Below are 17,849 nucleotides of genomic sequence, written 5' to 3' on the forward strand. Positions count from 1 at the left end.
AAAAACTCTGCAGGAGAGATGCTGTTGCGTTAGAGTGCGTTACGAATCGGAGCTTTACAGCGCTTTGGTGAACCTCGCCATGATGTTTCCAGTCTCGTAATAACTGTTAGTGTATGCGGGTGAGTTGTGCAGGAAGTGGCGGGTGGTGCTTGTCTGGGATCGACGACCGCGAAAGCGCCGAAAGTGAACGTGTCTGGCGAGCGAGTGGCTTTCACGTGAGGCTGGGCAGCCGGCCTGCCGCTTGGCTAGCTGCCTGCGGCGGAATGTGGCGGTGGAGGGCCACGTCATCGCGTCAGCAGCAAGCCGCAACTGCTGGCCGGCCGGGATTAAAAAGGGCAGCACCATGGCGAACTTCAAAGCAGCCCGTTTTGTTACGCTCGTCTATTTATAAATCAGCTCCGTACATCGATTCTGAAAACGGCCATCATGCGGAACAGAACCCGCCTCTCTTCAGGCATCGCGCCCAAAAGCTACAGACTGAGGCAGCTAAACTGGATTCCTACACTTCCCGAAACCCATCGATTCAGTAACCCTGTGTTTGCTGCTGAAAGAAGTAAGTTCGTGCGTGATTTCCAGGCAGGTTTGTGCGTTTACGGAGAACTTTGCAGGCATGAATCGGTACTTTTTCCGTGGTGGTAAATGTAGAGAACTAATATCGTGTTTACCTCTGAAATTCAATTATAGACACTATTGCTAACAATGTTGTGCTCTGACAAGTCAGCGAACGGCGTACTTTTTAAGCTCTCATTTTCCTCCACAGTTGCCTCATCAGGAAATCTTACGTAATAAGAAAAGTAGTAATGCCCAAAATTAGGTTTTTTAAACGTTACCAACTAAATCGGAATTTAGATCAGTTTGTAGATGAGCATTTCACATCACACACAGCAGCTTTGACTTTGTGATTAATGAGAAACAAGTACGTAGTCAGTCTTGTCATGCAAATAAAAAAACCATGTGTGGAGATATGAAATAAAACATTTGTATTTAAAGTGAATTTTCTACTAGAACGTTGGGGAGCTGTAGATCACACGCGAGAACGATTAAATAGAAGACAATGGCAGTAAGATGCTGTACATCTTGTATAAAGCCGATTGGAAAATTTCAAGGCCAGCTTTTCCGGACGGTATCTTACTGTGCACGTTCTTCAGTCCCCCTAAGTTTAATTCTGTGGTCTTCGAAGATAATAAGTGAAAGAATAACAGCTCGCATACACCCATATGATTAGATTCTTTGGCTGTTACATCTGTGGTTGGAAGGACATGAAACATTAACGTGTGGTAGAGTAGAAAGTTCCATAGTTAGTGTTTCAAAAATTATACGTGTGGTAATACATTTACTTTTACTTATCATCAGGATACCATTACGGAGCGCACGGCAGAGGGTATTTAGCATTATACGAGATGTAAGACTTTCTTTCCGTTCCAACGGTGCAGCAGCGCGGGAAGAATTGACAGGTTAAATACCTTTCTGTGCACTTCAATAGTGTAATCTTATCCTTGCGATCTCTCTAGACAATGCGTAGGGGAACTATAGTACATCCTAGATTCTTCACACAAACCTATCACAGTGTGTGCTGCCCCTCTCTGCATACGTTCATTATCCCTTGGTGGCGCTATTTGCTACATGTCCCATACACTTTGGCAATATCCTACGATTGATATCACGAGTGTTTTGTTAGCAGTTTCCGCTACAATCTGACTATCCTGTCTCAGTGTCTGCCACTTTACGGACGACTAAGACTACGCGATCATTCCACATTATTTCCTTACAAATTATCACACCCAGGTATTTGTATGCGTTATGGACCATATTTGTGTTTTTTCGTTTTGTGAAGTGCATAATTTTACATTTGTTTACATTTAACAAGTTGCCAATCTTTACATTGTTTGAAATATTATCAAGAGCCGACTGAATATTTGTGCAACATTTTTCTAATAGTACTTCATAGATTACTGTATCATCTGCAAAAAATCTGAAGTTACTGTTCATACTGTTGGCCAGATCATTAATGTATGTGGACGTGTATTTAGGTGTAGTCCAGAATACTAATAGCGCACTCCGAAGTGGTTCTTGATGAGAGGGCATTGATGAAAGGAAAATATAGTAAGCGGTGATATACTTCTACGTCAGAGTAAAGCAGTTTTCAATGCCTGTTTTAGTCTGCCCACCCTAATGCTTTATTAGCCAGCTATCTGATTCAGATAGATATACCCTTACCAATATAAGGCTTGCTGTTTATCGGCTTATTAAAAGGGATCGTGTAATCTGCATCACGGTGCAACTGGCCGTTCTTCCCTTAGACTTCAGATTTCCGAAAGTCGAAGAAAGGATACGTTGCGATTCCTGTCGATTAGATAATCATAAGAGACAACAACCGAAACTCGGATTGCGTAGGGACGTGGAAGGGAATCGGCTGTGCCTCTTTTTTTTCCCGAGGAACTGTCCCGGCATTCGGTTGTACTCATTTTGGACTACTACGGAAAAGCAAGGGGTGGGAATTTGAACCGCTGCTCCTCCTGGATACGTGACCAAGCACATTAAGCTAAATTTGCGTCGACGCAGTTTACGGAGATCATCTGAGAAAGAGAAATTTCACAGGAGAAAACGGTTTTCTGTTGCAGATTACGTTTAATAAGTTAAAGTGCACAAGGAAATGACGTGCATTGTGAGAGTGAGTACCAAACGTACAAATCCATCAAAAGCATACTAATTTTTTGTCTCCATATTGTTATGACGGCGTGGGTGCCATGAACCCTCGTAAAGTAGAACAGTAGTTCGAAAGAACAACTGTGGTCTCATAATCTGTGCTAATTAAAAGTATATTTACCGATTTCTCCTATAACTATTAAAATTATGATTCCCTCCGCAGGTTCTCCATTGATTGCACCTTTCTGGAATGAAAGCAACGAGAATTGTAGCTTTGGTACGTGTGTTTGGGAGCGCATTCTTATGGTTCGTGTTTCCTCGTCGCTGAAGTCGGCCGATGCTGCTTTCGGATTCCCAGAAAGGAGGGACGGGTTGTCATGAATGCGCAGTGAAAGTAGATACGACAGACCACGAACTCGTTGCCATATTTGAAAGACTTGTACAGCCCTGTTAGAATTGTGTATTTGGTAGCGTTCAGAATGAAAGGGTAGCTGGTGAGGCAGCTTGTAACTCGAGAGCCGGTTCGTGATACCTGCTGCGATAATTCCATTCGCAGAGGACTGCCCACCTAGTCCTGTGACCTGGGCCGGTTCACCGTATCGACCAGACAGCAGTTGCTAACTCGTGTATTGTATAGCGTATCAACCGATATCCATTCCCCTTTGCTGAAGTTCTTCCAGTATTGCTTCGCGGGAATTAGTCGCGAATCCATACAAGTTATAAAAATGTATGTATATTCCGCGTCTCTACCTAAACCATTGGACTGATCTGAACCAAACTTGGTACCAAATATCATTTACTGTGGGGGAGGGGGGTGTTAAGAACCACCCCCTATCAAAGGGGTGGGGGTAAAAGCAATGTATCCCACGACGCGACAATGTCTGTGTAATACAGTCATCCTGTAGTTCGTTGCTGAGTTTACGCCACCCATGCAATAAAAGTGCCACTTGAAGCATGACATTTTAATTTTTTACTTATTTACTACTAACTGTACGCGTGACATATTTTATAGACAGTATTTATATGTACCTCTGAATGTACCAAAAAATTACTTCATTGTACTACACTTAGTTCAGGAGACACGGTATTATAAACACTACGGTGACAGAAAAACTACTGCATCATACGTGACTTCTTTGCTACTAACTGTATTCGCAACACGTGTCGCAGACAACATTCACATATGCCCCTGAATATGCCTAGAAAAATATATCATTTTCATCAGTTCAGGAGATACGACGTCATAAACACTGAGATGCGTGAAAATTGTCGCACGATGCATGGCTTTTAATTTATTACTTCTTTACCACTACCTCTATTCACTACTCATTTCACAGACAGTAGGCGTATATACAACTGGATGAACCTGCAAAATTATGTCATTGACGGCACATAATACAGGAGCTACGTCATAAAAGTGAAGCTGCGTGAAAATGAAACTGTAGAGGAAAACCGCTAAATATACAGGTGAAATATGTGTACAAATACGTGTGGAATATGTTAAATATGCGTGAAATATATTCGGCATATGCGTGTGCCAGCAAAGAGTCAAATTTGGTACAGATATTAGTTACATCTGGAAAGAAATACTTACAGCTGTAAGAACCACCAGTCGCCTATTGATGTGTGTGATAGCGAGAAAGGAGGACGAGGAGATGGCCATACAGCGAGGGCGAAGGAGGACATAGGCACAGATAGGAGGAGGAGGAGATAGGCGGAGATAAGGGAGGGGAAATGGATAGCGAGAGGAAAAAGGTGGTGTTGGACAGAGACAGGGGGAGGGAATAGACAGGCATAGACATGTGGCTGGAGGAGATGAACAGGCAGGGGGGAGGAGGAAATGAACAGGGGGGGGGGGAGAGACAGGAGCAGGTGGACACAGAAAGGAAAGAGGAGGAAGACGGCCGCTGTGACCGAGCGGTTGTAGGTGCTTCAGTCCGGAACCGCGCTGCTGCAACGGTCGCAAGTTCGAATCCTGCGTCTGGCATGGATGGATGTGTGTGATATCCTTAGATTCGTTAGGTTTAAGTAGTTCTAAGTTTAGGGGACTGATGACCTGAGATGTTAAGTCCCGTAATGCTCAGAGCCATTTGAAGGGGAAGGAGGTGAACGGAGAGAAGAGAAGAGATGATTTACTAAGAGAGGAGGAGGAGGAGGAGGAGGAGGAGGAGATGGATAAGGGGGAGTAGCAGATTGACAGAGAGACGGTCCCTAGGAGGAGATGGACGAACAGAAGCTGGAGTAAATACATACCTGGGCAACGGCAGGTACCCATTACTCAGCTATTTAATAATATAGAAATGTTCTCTCTCGATCCCAAAGTATTTTTACTAACAAAATTATGATGAGTATCAGTGCATTATGTACCACCATCATCAGATATAAAATGCTGGGCTAAGCTTAGTCCAAATATGTTCAGCAGTTCAGTGATACGTTATCCACAGTGATAGGTTATCCACCTCTTGTCTACTAATAGCGTGAACTGCAGAATATGGAAACGCCAAAAACCCAACACATTACCATGTCTAATATGGTGCAGGTTAACCATTTGCATTCTAAACAGCTTCCGGTCGTCTCGGAATGCATAAATACAGGTTCTCTATGGTTTTCAAAGGAATCTAATACCATTCTACTTGCAAATTGGTGGCAAGTTCAGGTAACGATGTTGGAAATGGATAGCGAATACGCGCCCTTTCTCTCCAAAGTAGACCACAGAGGCACAATAATATTGGAGAACTGGTGACTGTGGTGGCCAGGGAAGGTACGACAATTTATCCTCGTCTCACGAAACCAGTTCTAGACGATGCGAGTTATATGAACGGGTGCCCTGTCATCTTGCAACGCAGCATCACCATTGTGGAACAAACACTGTGCCACTGGATGGACCAGATCAGCCAAAATGGTCACATAAACCTTTCCAGTAGCGCAGTCTTGCAGAGTAACCATTGAGCCCATGGCATACCACGATATGGCTGCTCAAATCATCACCGAATCCCCGCCATCTTTCTCTCTTGGGACGTAAACTCGGCCAGAAGTTGGAAGCAATGTGAAACAAGATTCTTCCACTAAACGATATTCTTCCATTGCTCTATAGAAGACGTTTTGTGGCTTCGGCACCACGTTCTCCTATTATGAGCACTTGCTTCGCTGATGAGTGGTTTTGAACTCCAGATCTCCTCACAATTGCCTGCTTATGGCACTCCCCCAGTGATTTCGTGCCGACAGGGTTCGCGAGTACGAGATAAAGATCTGCTGTGACTTTTCCGTCTGTCGTCCCCTTATATTTCGTAATAGCCCTCTGTGGCAGTCTTTAACGATCACTCATCACACACTTTCGTGCGCGTTGTGACTTAAGTGGATGATGTTTCCCGCTTTCCGTGTGTGCGGTATAAATCTTCGATAAGGTGCCTTTTAAACACCAAACTCTTAGACTGCCTTGGTTACGGATGCACCGACCGTACGAGCGCTAACAATTTGCCCACGTTAGAATTCACTTAGCTTCGACATAATACACTCACAAATAAACAGGACACCGTCGTGACTACGACTGACGCAAGATTCGATGGCATTGTACAGATACCGTTCATGGTCAGACCAAAAGGCCAACCTGCAGGCATATCTAGCATCTGCATTTATCTTCAGGCATGCAAGACACCATCTTCCGTTATGGTCTGCAAATAGAAGCAAGCCATTTCCCGTGTGAAATAATAGGCTTCTGTTATGTTGGGTAGTGCGAAGCTAAAACTGTGGTGTAAAAGCATTTCTCAAACTTGATACAACAAAGTGGTTCCTTCGGAGCTAACGTGTGCTCTACACTTACCCAGACTATGACTATGGTTCACCGTAGCAACACTGTTTACTGAATGGACAATAACAGAGGAATGTTCCCTCATTTGCTTGTTGCATTCCGTAGATCGTTTGTAATAGCAAAGAGCTTGCAGTAGAAGAATATGTTTCACAGAAGCTAAGAAGAACAAGTACTCTCAGTTCCTAAACTTTGCATTTAATAGCCCTTGTTTGCTGGACATTTTTTCGTGTGTTGGTCCATACTATCACTTCTCAAAAGATGGAATACTTTTTTTTTTTTTCACACCCGCTCAGCTGCCATCCTTCAATATTTGCAGTTGCTTTTTGGAATGTTTCGCGTAGCTAACCACAGCATATCGTTTTTGTACAACGCCAAACTAGTATATCTGTCGACTGTACAATTACGCCGCGTTAACCATTCAAGCACGGGAAACATATTGGGCTATATCTTGCAATCCTATGCCAGAAGCGCGATGTACATGCCCATGAGTAAGTTAGCGTGTGCTGAGAGCCCTTCGTGATTTTTCAAGCAATGCAACTCCGTTTTTCCAACCGCCGAACTACTCCCAAGCACTCATCGCGCCACTGTTATACCATATACACGGAGGTTGCGATAGGTGAGTTGTCGAATGCGTGTTACACACCAGCCCTGACACGGAGACCTAACCGTTCGTTTTCAGCCCCCTTCTGCTCAACAGTGTTGAAGTAAGGGTGCTTGAAACGCAGGGAGAATAAGTTGGTCGGAGGTGAAGCGCTGCAAGCTAAGAGTAGGGATCGACCGTGGCATACTTGCAGCCAGACAGGATGAGGTCGTAGTTAGCCACTCACGATGGCCTTTAAACGCTGGTTTTTTTGCTTCGGCTGGACGAATACCGCGGCCGTTGGACTGTTGTGTGCTCGCGCTTTCCCTCTTCCGTTTTCCAGGGCTAAAGGTGGGGGGCAGACAGGGACACTCTCAACACCTACCTCTACTGCGTCCAACAACTCTCCCTTATAGGGTTAGCTGGAACACGAGAATTGGCAATGAAGTTATACACTGTCTGCAGCGTAAAGAGATGTAGCAACATCGACTACATGATCAATGCATCACAACTGTAAGCATAAATATCATTATCATAACATTATATTACAGCGTTTGGTGATGCGAAGTGGAACGCCCACGTATAATAGGTACAGCTGAAGGTAAATGAAATGACTAATTCATTTGTAGAACACGGGGAAATTAATCAGCGTGATGCGTTTCAGCAGTGGTCGCCGCAAGTTAACACGAATTGAGTCGGATGCTGAATGTAGTGTAAATGTGCTTGCTTATGGCTGTAATATGTACATAGACAAAAGAAAACTGACATTATGACCTACTCAGAATGTAGACGCGCTGGATGGCCTGATGTTACTCCCTCTTCGATGAAGTTTGTGTGGATGTAGGTACACAATAAGTATTATTATTGAATAATAAAGTTTATTGATAGTATGTTGCATGACAAAAATCCTTTTTGTAGACGTAACATGTGAACCGTTAGCCCTTAGTTCCCGTACGATCCAAGTCAAAGCACGTACGCAAAATTAAAACACAATTCCTATCTTTTTCGATAAAACAAAAAGTGATATTAAGAAAAAAATAGATGTTTCCAGAAACAGAAAGGAATATCATATATCTGTTTCTTCAATAGACTCATCAGTCATACACCTAACACACAATACTGTTGTATGCTCGACACATACGCATAAATTACATTTGACCCAAAATTCATCCCCCTTTTTGTCTTTCGAAGCCGCGCGGGATTAACCGAGCTGTCTAGTGCGCTGCAGTCTGGACTGTGCGGCTGGTCCCGGCGAAGGTTCGAGTCCTCCCTCGGGCTTCGGTGTGTTTGTTTGTCCTTAGGATAATTTAGGTTAAGTAGTGTGTAAGCTTAAGGACTGATGACTTTAGCATTTAAGTCGCATAAGATTTCACACACACATTTGAACATTTGATACCGAGCATATTATAATGGAAGACAGCGCGAAATTAAGGCAATATCAACCCGCACAGCTATCATTGCTCGTGCGTTCCGTGTGTGAATGGATGGAATGGGAAGGAACACTAATGTGTTGAACCACGAAAAGTATCCTCTGCAATGCACTTTGTATTGATTAGTTAAGTACAATGCTGTAGGTGTAAGACGTGTAAGACATAAACTAAATTATAAACCAGAAAGAAGTCTGTGAACGCTGCGTCACGCTCTGTAGAGTAGGCATACGTACTGTATATGCCGGCGCATAGAAGTTTTGCGCATTCGGAAGGAATTCCCAACAGTTGTGTTGACACATTCGAGTCATTCTAAGGGAAACAGATAAGTGCAGTTTTTGTGTTGAGCATTGAACGTGCTGAACAAAAAGGCAGTTTGCTCTACAGTGGAATCTCGTTTATCTGTCCCTTGTTGATTCGGATCTTGGGTCCATCGGATTGCATTTAAAAAATTATGGTAGCTGTGCAGTATTTGATACTGCGAAAGTAATAGCGGCAACAATAGACGACGACAGTCAGTAAATTTAAATTCAGCTAACCGCACTCGGAACGGTACCAGTTAAAAAGTTGTACAAATTGCCCTTGTGTGTTGGAAGTGTAAAATAGCATCAAAGAGAGAGAATGTGGTAGTGTCCATGGGCAAAAGTTAGATGCACTGCGATACGTTAGATAAAGCAGAACTATTTAAAGACAATTTCGTTGAAGCATTTGCCGATATTCCAGGATGCTCAGACATGGGTGTTAATGATTTTAATGACTGACTGTGAAATAACAATGGTATGATATCAGATGATTAAGTTATCACCATTTTTTCGTCAGCGGAAAATGATGATGGTGACGGATCAAGTAGCCGCTCAGTCTTAAGACATCGTGGCACATCAAGAATTCGAGAGGCAACAACGCTGCTTGTTCAGTGTATATAAATAATTCCGTGATTTATTCAACATTTGGTCACAATGTGATAATATTGTATAATTTGTGTGTTTACATGGAAATAAATATACCGCGTGTTTTCTGACATTTAATCCATGCCATTTAGAATTTTAGATAATCTGGATGGGCTCTAGTCCCGCCTAGTGTGGATAAACGAGTGTCCTCTTTGATAAACACATACTGCTACTCCTTCAGTTAATCACTTGCATTAGCCTGTCATCTATTTCGTAATGAATGATATTGTTCTTGCAAGTGCAGTGACAAGAGTCTGAACAATGGCGCATCTTGACTTGCAGGAGCAAAATGTGTGTTCGATGGTCGCGCGGTAACGCCTATCCAGCACAATGGAGGATGGAGGGACGGGATTGTTGGTTTGCGAGGAGGCTATGTTAGTGAAGACGAGGGAGGCTCGCCGCGGATCGATGCGCACCCGAGACGGACTGGCGCCAACAGGCTCGGAATTCGTCGAAGCGCAGTGGACTGGCTGCGGCTGGTGTCGGGACACTTGCACTCATTTTCAGACTTAATTCACACTCTGTAAATACCACACGAATCAAGTGAAAGAGAGAGAGCGTTTTTCTACGTTTACATCCATACTCTGCGAACCACTGTAAAGTGCATGGCCGGCGATACTTCCAGTTGTATCAGGATTATTTCTTCCTGCTCTGTTCGCGTATGGCGCGCTAGAAGAATGCCCGCTTGAATGTCTCTATCGCGCTGTAATTATTCCTTTGTTTGCGCTGTCCCTGCGGGATCGCTACTTAAGGGACTCTAGAGTATGCCTAGATTCCTCGCTTACTGCTGGTTCTCGAAACTTTGGAATACGCCTTACGTCAAGCCTCGATTTTCGCCGTTTCCCCGACACCCACCCACGGCTCCCATTTGTGCAGCTCTTCTTGGTTGTATACACGCAACATCCCCTGATAGTCCTGGTTGGTAAATGTCTCACGCACCAGAGCAATGTTGCAGGATGGGTCACATTTGTAAAAGCAGTGTCTTTTGTAGACTGCATTTTCCCAGTACCAGGTATCGTGCCAACTAATTGGCTTCTGTCACTTGCCATATTTACGACTGTCATTATAGCCTTGTAGACTGATTGCATTTTCCCAGCGTTATATTTCCCTTCAGTGTGCCCTGGAAGCCGAGAATGAGGTAATTCGGAAAGGGTGGGTGGTAACCCACTCGTTATTTTTAATCTGAAGGCGGATTTCTTGACTAATTGGCCCAAAAAAACATAATGCTATCCAACTTTTGAATTCACCATTAACAGCAGTTCATTTAAACACTGTGTGACTAAACTCACTCTGCTTCGTAGACAGCTACTCTCAACTATCATCAGGATCAAGCAGCTGTTAAACATCAGTCCAGAACAATGATAAAATATCTGGTGTCAAGTTTTAAGATCAGTCTGTGATTATCAGGAATAAAATGAAGCCTCAGATGCCTGATGAAACAAAATATAAGTGACAGATGAATGTGTTCTTCAGCATCCAACAAACTTATATCAACAAGTTTAGTAGACTGTATGGTTATGACAACTGGCCATTATGGGAACTGATGTGTATGGAAATTGTGCATGTTTTTCTCTCTATTAAACAGTCAAACAAAAATTTCCTCTCTCTCTCTCTCTCTCTCTCTCTCTCTCTCTCTCTCTCTCTCTCTCACACACACACACACACACACACACACACACACACAGGCAGTCTAATGTGGATGATATCTTGATATTGAAAATGAACATTGTAATAAAGGTGCTAGTAGCCTTTCTTATTATGATTTTATGCAACATCATTTGAGAAGTTGAATATATTAAAAATATTTGATCTGTTGAGATGTGCATTCAAGGGTGTACACTGAATTTTTGTGTAGTGTATTCCACTGTTTAAGGGTATTATTTTTATCAATGGGCAGTGAGCTCACTTGCTCCAAGTAGTAGTTCATAAGTTCCACAATAATGTTAGCTATGATTTCATGTAGTACACAAACTAATGCCATGCATACTTTTAAAGCTTCTTCCAGTAGCTTGTCTCAACTGAAGTAACAACTCAGCTGCACAAGGAAGCCCTTACATTTACATTATAGGTGGAAAAGGATCTATGAACTCTAGTTAACAGTCAAAGAAAGAGAGAAAAGATATGTGATTAGCAGACTGACACAAAGAAAAGATGTATATACCTGCTAGTTCTTTGAAGCATGAATTTCATTCTGTAATAAACCAGAGGAAAGGGCTAGAGGAAGTAGTCATAGTTTCTTCAGTTCCCTCCTTAATTTTGCTTGATGTAGAAATACCAAGTTTTTGTCTGTGACTGATTTCCCAGTTCATTGAAGTTCAGTAATTTTGGATGGTTAAAAGAAGACATGTAAAATACACTGGAGTGGAAATTATGTGTACTTTAACAACACAACATTGCAGTCACCAGAATGTACAGATTATTTTCATTGGCAACTGTTACTGTGATATAGATTCAAATGTTTCTCATTTTGTTGACTGTACTGTGATACTCATACTCTTTTTTTTATTGTTTTCAGGCAAAACATTTTGTCACAACTGTAAGAAGAAGTGTTCTGGAGAAGTTCTCAGAGTCCAGGATAAATATTTTCACATTTCCTGTTTCAAATGCATTGGTGAGTACCCGTTGCTTGGATTTGGAAATAGCATCAGCTTTGAAATTGTCTTTAATGCTATCATGTGACTAACTATTTAAATGTCCCTGTGGTGCCCATGTGGTTGATGTACATGCATGCATTTTATTAGATAGTTTAGAAAGTGCCATCAGTTGCAGGTGGTACAAACATATGAAGGACACTATCTCAGTCTTACCAAAGACAAACCATTTGATAGCTGAACAGGCCAGCATCTGGTAAACATGGAACATTTAAAATCTTACTCTCACAAAGACTAACATCATACAATTTGTAAAAAGAGAAATAACCACTACTTCCAAAGACACATACTAATTTTCAGTTCTCTGGAGTTCAGCAGGGCAACAAAATAAAATCGAATCAACCCAGAGATAAACTAACAAAAACAACTCATTTCAACATGATTTTTCCACTCAGAAGTATTTCTCTGTCTTGATCTCAGGAGAGTGTGTTGGCTCTTTTCATGCGTTCACTCCCTATTGCATTTCTGAATTATCTTCTATGACGTGCAGTTAAAATAAGTAAAGTATTCATTTAGTAACATGAAGGATTAAAAATATTCTGTAAAAGTGATAATTGTACATATTTTTTCTCTTACTTACATAGCAAATTTTAGATGTATCATTTTTTTTAATTATAAAATTGCAATATATTTCTTTGAAAATGTAGCAGTGGAATTGGTCCACAAGCATTGGGTACAGGCTTTGTGTAGTCCTTAAAATTAAAAAAAATTCAAGCCAGCATCAGTACCATGCTCTAAATATTAAACTTACAACTAGAAATACAAAACTTTTAACTTACGTTATTGTACTTTTTGTCTCAGGAATATGTTTGAATGGAATGTTGTCTCCAAAAACTTGTCCCAAGTGCGAAATTAAATCTTACCTCACATGTAGGTTCTTAATATTACCAGGGGAGCACTTTTTCTTCAAAATACACTGTGTGACGAAATAAAGTTAAGCACCCAGAAGAGAGGAAGAAATGACTGAAACTTCAGGGTTTGAGAGGATATGTGATGTTATTTCAGTGATTACAACATCAAGCCAGATTTATAAAAAACTTCGCAGCATGTGTCCACTTACCAGCCTGATGTTGCACCCTCTGTAGCCTGAATGTGTGCACTGCTTCATGTGGAAAGGTTTTCATATAGCTGTTGCATCCTCTCCTGATGCAAACTGGTCCATAACTTTTGTTTGATATACTATATACTGGAATAGAGACAGAGGTGGTGTCCAAGCTGGTCGCACATGTGTTCTACTGGGGCAGATCTAGAGCTCTTGCTGGCCGCAGGAGTATCTCGACATCATGCGGACAGTCCATAGAGACACGCGCCATATGTGGATGAGCATTTTCCTGTTGAAAAATGGCACTTCGATACTGTCGCACGAGAGGAAACATACGAATACACAGGATGTCCGTGACATACAGTTGTGCCATAAAGAGTTCCCGTCATGATCAGAAATCATACCCAGTGGCTCCTCCTATTGCGAAGCACAGAATTTTCACTGTTTTGCCCTTCCAAAACATTCTGAAAATTAGAGCTCTCACCGGGTTGCTGACATACTAGCTGATGACAGTCATTTGGCATCCAGGGTAGTGCAGAACTGTGATTCACCACTGAACTAGTGTGATGCCATTCTTTAACAGTATATGCTTTCTAATCATGGCACTATTCCAAATGCAGCCATTTTTATTGTGGTGTTAATGTCAGACTGCTTATGGGACACTGATGCTCTAGTCCCGCTGCTGCTAGTCTCCAGTCAATGGTACAGGATGACACAGAATGTAGCTGGTAGTTTCTTGCTTGTTCTCAGTTGGCAGGCACAGATGCGAAGGGGTTATGGTGTGCTTGGTTTACAGTATACCAGTCTTCCTTTGTAATGATTAGACACGATCGACTGGAACCTTGTCGATGAATATGCCTGTCCTCAGGTTTCCACGCAATCCAGCATTGAGCTACTGTCACATATGAATACCCCACAGATCTGTATAGTGAACGACCAGTTGGCCAAGTGGAGACCCATAATGAGGCTCCTTTCAAACTCTTGTCAGGTGTCGATAATGCTGTCTCACCTGAGTCTGCGGCATTTCCATGTCCGTGACATATTGATGGAACAGATGTATGGGGTTCCAAGACGGTGCCTTCCCAATTGTTTGAATTTCCTGAATATAAGGATTTGCTCCCATTTGCGGAAATAGCAATACAAGAACGCCACCTGTTCTTCATAAGTGAGTGCTACAATCCTCAGTTGGTAGTTCTAGGCACTGTAAATTCGTAAAATTTGTATTTGTGAACTTTCACTGATGATAGTAATTTATATGCCGTAAGTTGTCAAAAATTGTTTATCGGACAGTGGCCTCATGTACCCTGGCACCACTCAGTGCACTCCTCCAGTGTATTACGAGGGTTGGAACTTAAATTTATTCACAGTCGATACAAAATAGTTACATGTTTGCACCTGTTACTGTCCTTCAGAGTAGTCGCCAGCATTGTGTAGAACCTGTTGCCAGCAATGTGGAAGGTGTAGTATACCATTAGCAGAGTCTGTTCTGTTGTGTTCCGAATGGAGCAGTCTACTGCCTGTTGAATCTCTGGAACAGTTCTAAAGTGAATGACACGAAGTGGTTCCTTTATCTTCGGAATCAAATCAAAGTCACAAGGACTTAAGTTGTATTACTGTTCATTTTTGGAGCATCACCTGTGACCAGCTTTGCGAAAGAAGCGGCGACACTTTCTGTGCAACCTATCTATCATTTTGCACGACACTGCGCAAGGTGGCTGCTCTTTTCAGTCAATGGGTCTAGGAAGTACTGTACCATCCAACATACTCCCGAGACGTGAGTCCTTGTGACTTTGATTTGATTCTGAAGATGAAGGAGCCACTTCTTGGCATTCAGTTCAGAACTGTTATAGAGATTCGACAGGCAGTAGACCACTCCATTCATGTTGTTTTGTGAAGAAAAACCTTTTTGTAAGACAGTGTAATGTGATGTCCATAAATTGTCTACTGATGAAATTTTTTCATACGAAGTAACAATGAGAATGCAGTTGTAAACAAACAAATGCAGTGTGTACCATGTATCCAGCACTACCTAGTGGTGTAGTCCACTTGGTTTCCAATGTGTCACTTGGTACCAGTTTGCACTTGGCTCATGATTGATAATGTTGATGTGATACAGTGTATCGAATGAACAGTTTTATATGATTGACATAACACTGGTAAGCTGGAAAGTCATATTCTACTCCTTATATTTTATCTCTAATCTGCGGTGAAGTGTAACATATTTTCATATCTTTTGATACCAGTGTTATGTTGTATTTTATAGCCTTTGAAAATGACAGAACGGTGAAACCTTGAAGGTGATTTTGGAAATAATAAAAAGTGTGATCAAGACATCAGAAACTTATTAAAGTGCATCCAAATGGCCACGTCGTCTCATAGCATTTTCGTGCAAACTGCGGCATCTGTATTGCATTGAAAGTATCTGCACAGCAATGTAAATGTTGACAGTAATAACTTTGTGTCTTGTTTGGAAACAAACTTGGTCCATTCACTCATATTACTTGCTGTTGGAAACAAAATTCTCACTTTACTCTTCACCCTCAGGCTTGCATTTAGTGCTGACTGACTATGTCTTGGGATCGTTTTCCATGTGTGATAATTGTATATTTATAATGATACAGCAGTATGAATAGGTTGGAGAGTATGCACATCATGTATGGGTTCACTGAACACAGTGGAAGAGCAGCACCATGACACTGTGATAAGGTGTCCCCCTGCAGGGTGATGGCAACACTTCACAATACTTTTGCATCTGTACATAGCTGCCTAGGACAACCTAGATCCTTCTGTGTTTTGGCGATTGCATATTACAGGATTTTTCACTGTTGTAAAAATATTTGACAGAAACAAAGGTAGGCCTAATTGGTGTGACAAAACAAATAAATCAGAATTAAATCGTTACTTTGTAATGAGCCACTGGAGTCACTAGTCCCTTATACCACATTGCTTAGAAACTATCCCTGAGCAACTTCCCAAGTTTTATGGAGACGTAAATGTTCACCTTGTATATTTGGAGCCAACTAAAAACTGAAGCTAAAATATAAAATTTGACTGTCTGTATTATTCCGTTCTCTGGAAAAGGAATTTGGAAAAAATAAGCAGCTGAAACTAAACAAGTTAAAAAATGTATTAATCCTTAGACTTCAAATGTTTTTGACTTTGTCACAATATGTTTGCAAATGCTGCTGCTGTGCACAAGCATCCATCCATCTGCAGATCAGTAGATCATCTATATCGATGTACTGGTATAAATCACCCCCCCCCCCCCCCCCACACACACACACACACACACACACACACACACACACACACACACACACTCTTTCTCCAAACTCTTCATCCCTTCCCGTGCCATTCATGAAGGGTGTGCAGGAAGATAGCATGTCAGAATTCCTTCCTAAAGGCAACACTACTCTTTAATTTTATTGTTGTAGTCAGTATGTAGGAAGTACGCTACTGGCCATTAAAATTGTTAGACCAAGAAGGAATGCAGATGTTGAATGGGTATTCATTGGACAAATATATTGTACTAGAACTGACATGTGATTACATTTTCACGCAATTTGGGTGCATAGATCCTGAGAAATCAGTACCCAGAACCACCACCTCTGGCCGTAATAACGGCCTTGATACACCTGGGCATTGAGTCAAACAGAGCTTGGATGGCATGTGCAGCTTCGACACGATACCACAGTTCATCAAGAGTAGTGGCTGGCATATTGTGACGAGCCAGTTGCTCGGCCACCATTGACCAGATGTTTTCAATTGGTGAGAGATCTGGAGAATGTGCTGACTAGGGCAGCAGTCGAACATTTTCTGTATCCAGAAAGGCTCGTACAGGACCTGCAACATGCAGTCGTGCATTATCCTGCTGAAATGTAGGGTTTCGCAGGGATCGAGTGAAGGGTAGAGCCACGGGTCGTAACACATCTGAAATGTAACGTCCACTGTTCAAAGTGCCGTCAATGCGAACAAGAGGTGACAGAGACATGTAACCAATGGCATCACATACCTTCACACCGGGTGATATGCCAGTATGGCGATGACTAGGGTGACCAGGTGCAATTGTTCAAAAAGCAGAATAAACAGCTTCAAAAAGGAGGACAAAGGAATGAAAAAAGAGGACACATCAAACGGGTCATATGCAGATTAGGATACCACCCGTCAGGTTTGGACAAGTCACGTGACTGCCGGGAATTACCGGTAAAACTAGTAGTTAATTGTTACTGGTGGTCAGGTGGTGATTACCAGAGCAATATTTTTTTATTTTAAATTAAAAACATTGATTGTGATGACAGCGTAGCATCAGTTGTTTTTATATTTACGTGTAGTTTTAAGATTTAACAAAGTCAGCTGCCTCAGCGCCACTCCTGATTGACTACTTTCATGTGACTTGTCGAAAGCTAATGGGTGGTATCCTCATCTGCGGTATTTCCCACAAACATACATTCAAATTAAATAAATGAGAGATCCTCCGCACACTGTTCTCTTGGGGCTTTCGAGGTCGGCTACCCCTTTTTCTTCGCGAATTTATGGCAGAGCGCACATTTAGGGTGCGCGTGAACACTACTCTCTCCCGTACTTTCTCCCAAGAAAACGGGGTACCCCAGGGCTCCGTGCTGAGTGTTGTACTGTTTGCCATTGCCATCAATCCAATTATGGATTGTCTCCTTCCTGATGTCTCGGGTTCCCTCTTTGTGGACGATTTTGCGATCTACTACAGCTCTCAACGGACCAGCCTTCTTGAA

At 42.1% G+C, this 17,849-nt stretch overlaps 1 protein-coding gene across 6 annotated transcripts in view; it reads left to right on the forward strand.

Moving 5' to 3' along the window:
• The window catches only part of LOC126175901 (actin-binding LIM protein 2), a 328,131-nt gene that overhangs the window by 192,412 nt on the left and 117,870 nt on the right, over positions 1-17,849 (forward strand). For all 6 annotated transcript variants that reach the window (XM_049922962.1, XM_049922960.1, XM_049922964.1 and 3 more), the window contains one exon: positions 11,924-12,019. In XM_049922962.1, the coding sequence (XP_049778919.1) occupies positions 11,924-12,019 (96 nt within the window). The remainder of the gene's footprint in view (positions 1-11,923; positions 12,020-17,849) is intronic.

This window comes from Schistocerca cancellata, chromosome 3 (genome assembly GCF_023864275.1).
Source record: "Schistocerca cancellata isolate TAMUIC-IGC-003103 chromosome 3, iqSchCanc2.1, whole genome shotgun sequence".
Lineage (NCBI taxonomy): Eukaryota > Metazoa > Arthropoda > Insecta > Orthoptera > Acrididae > Schistocerca > Schistocerca cancellata.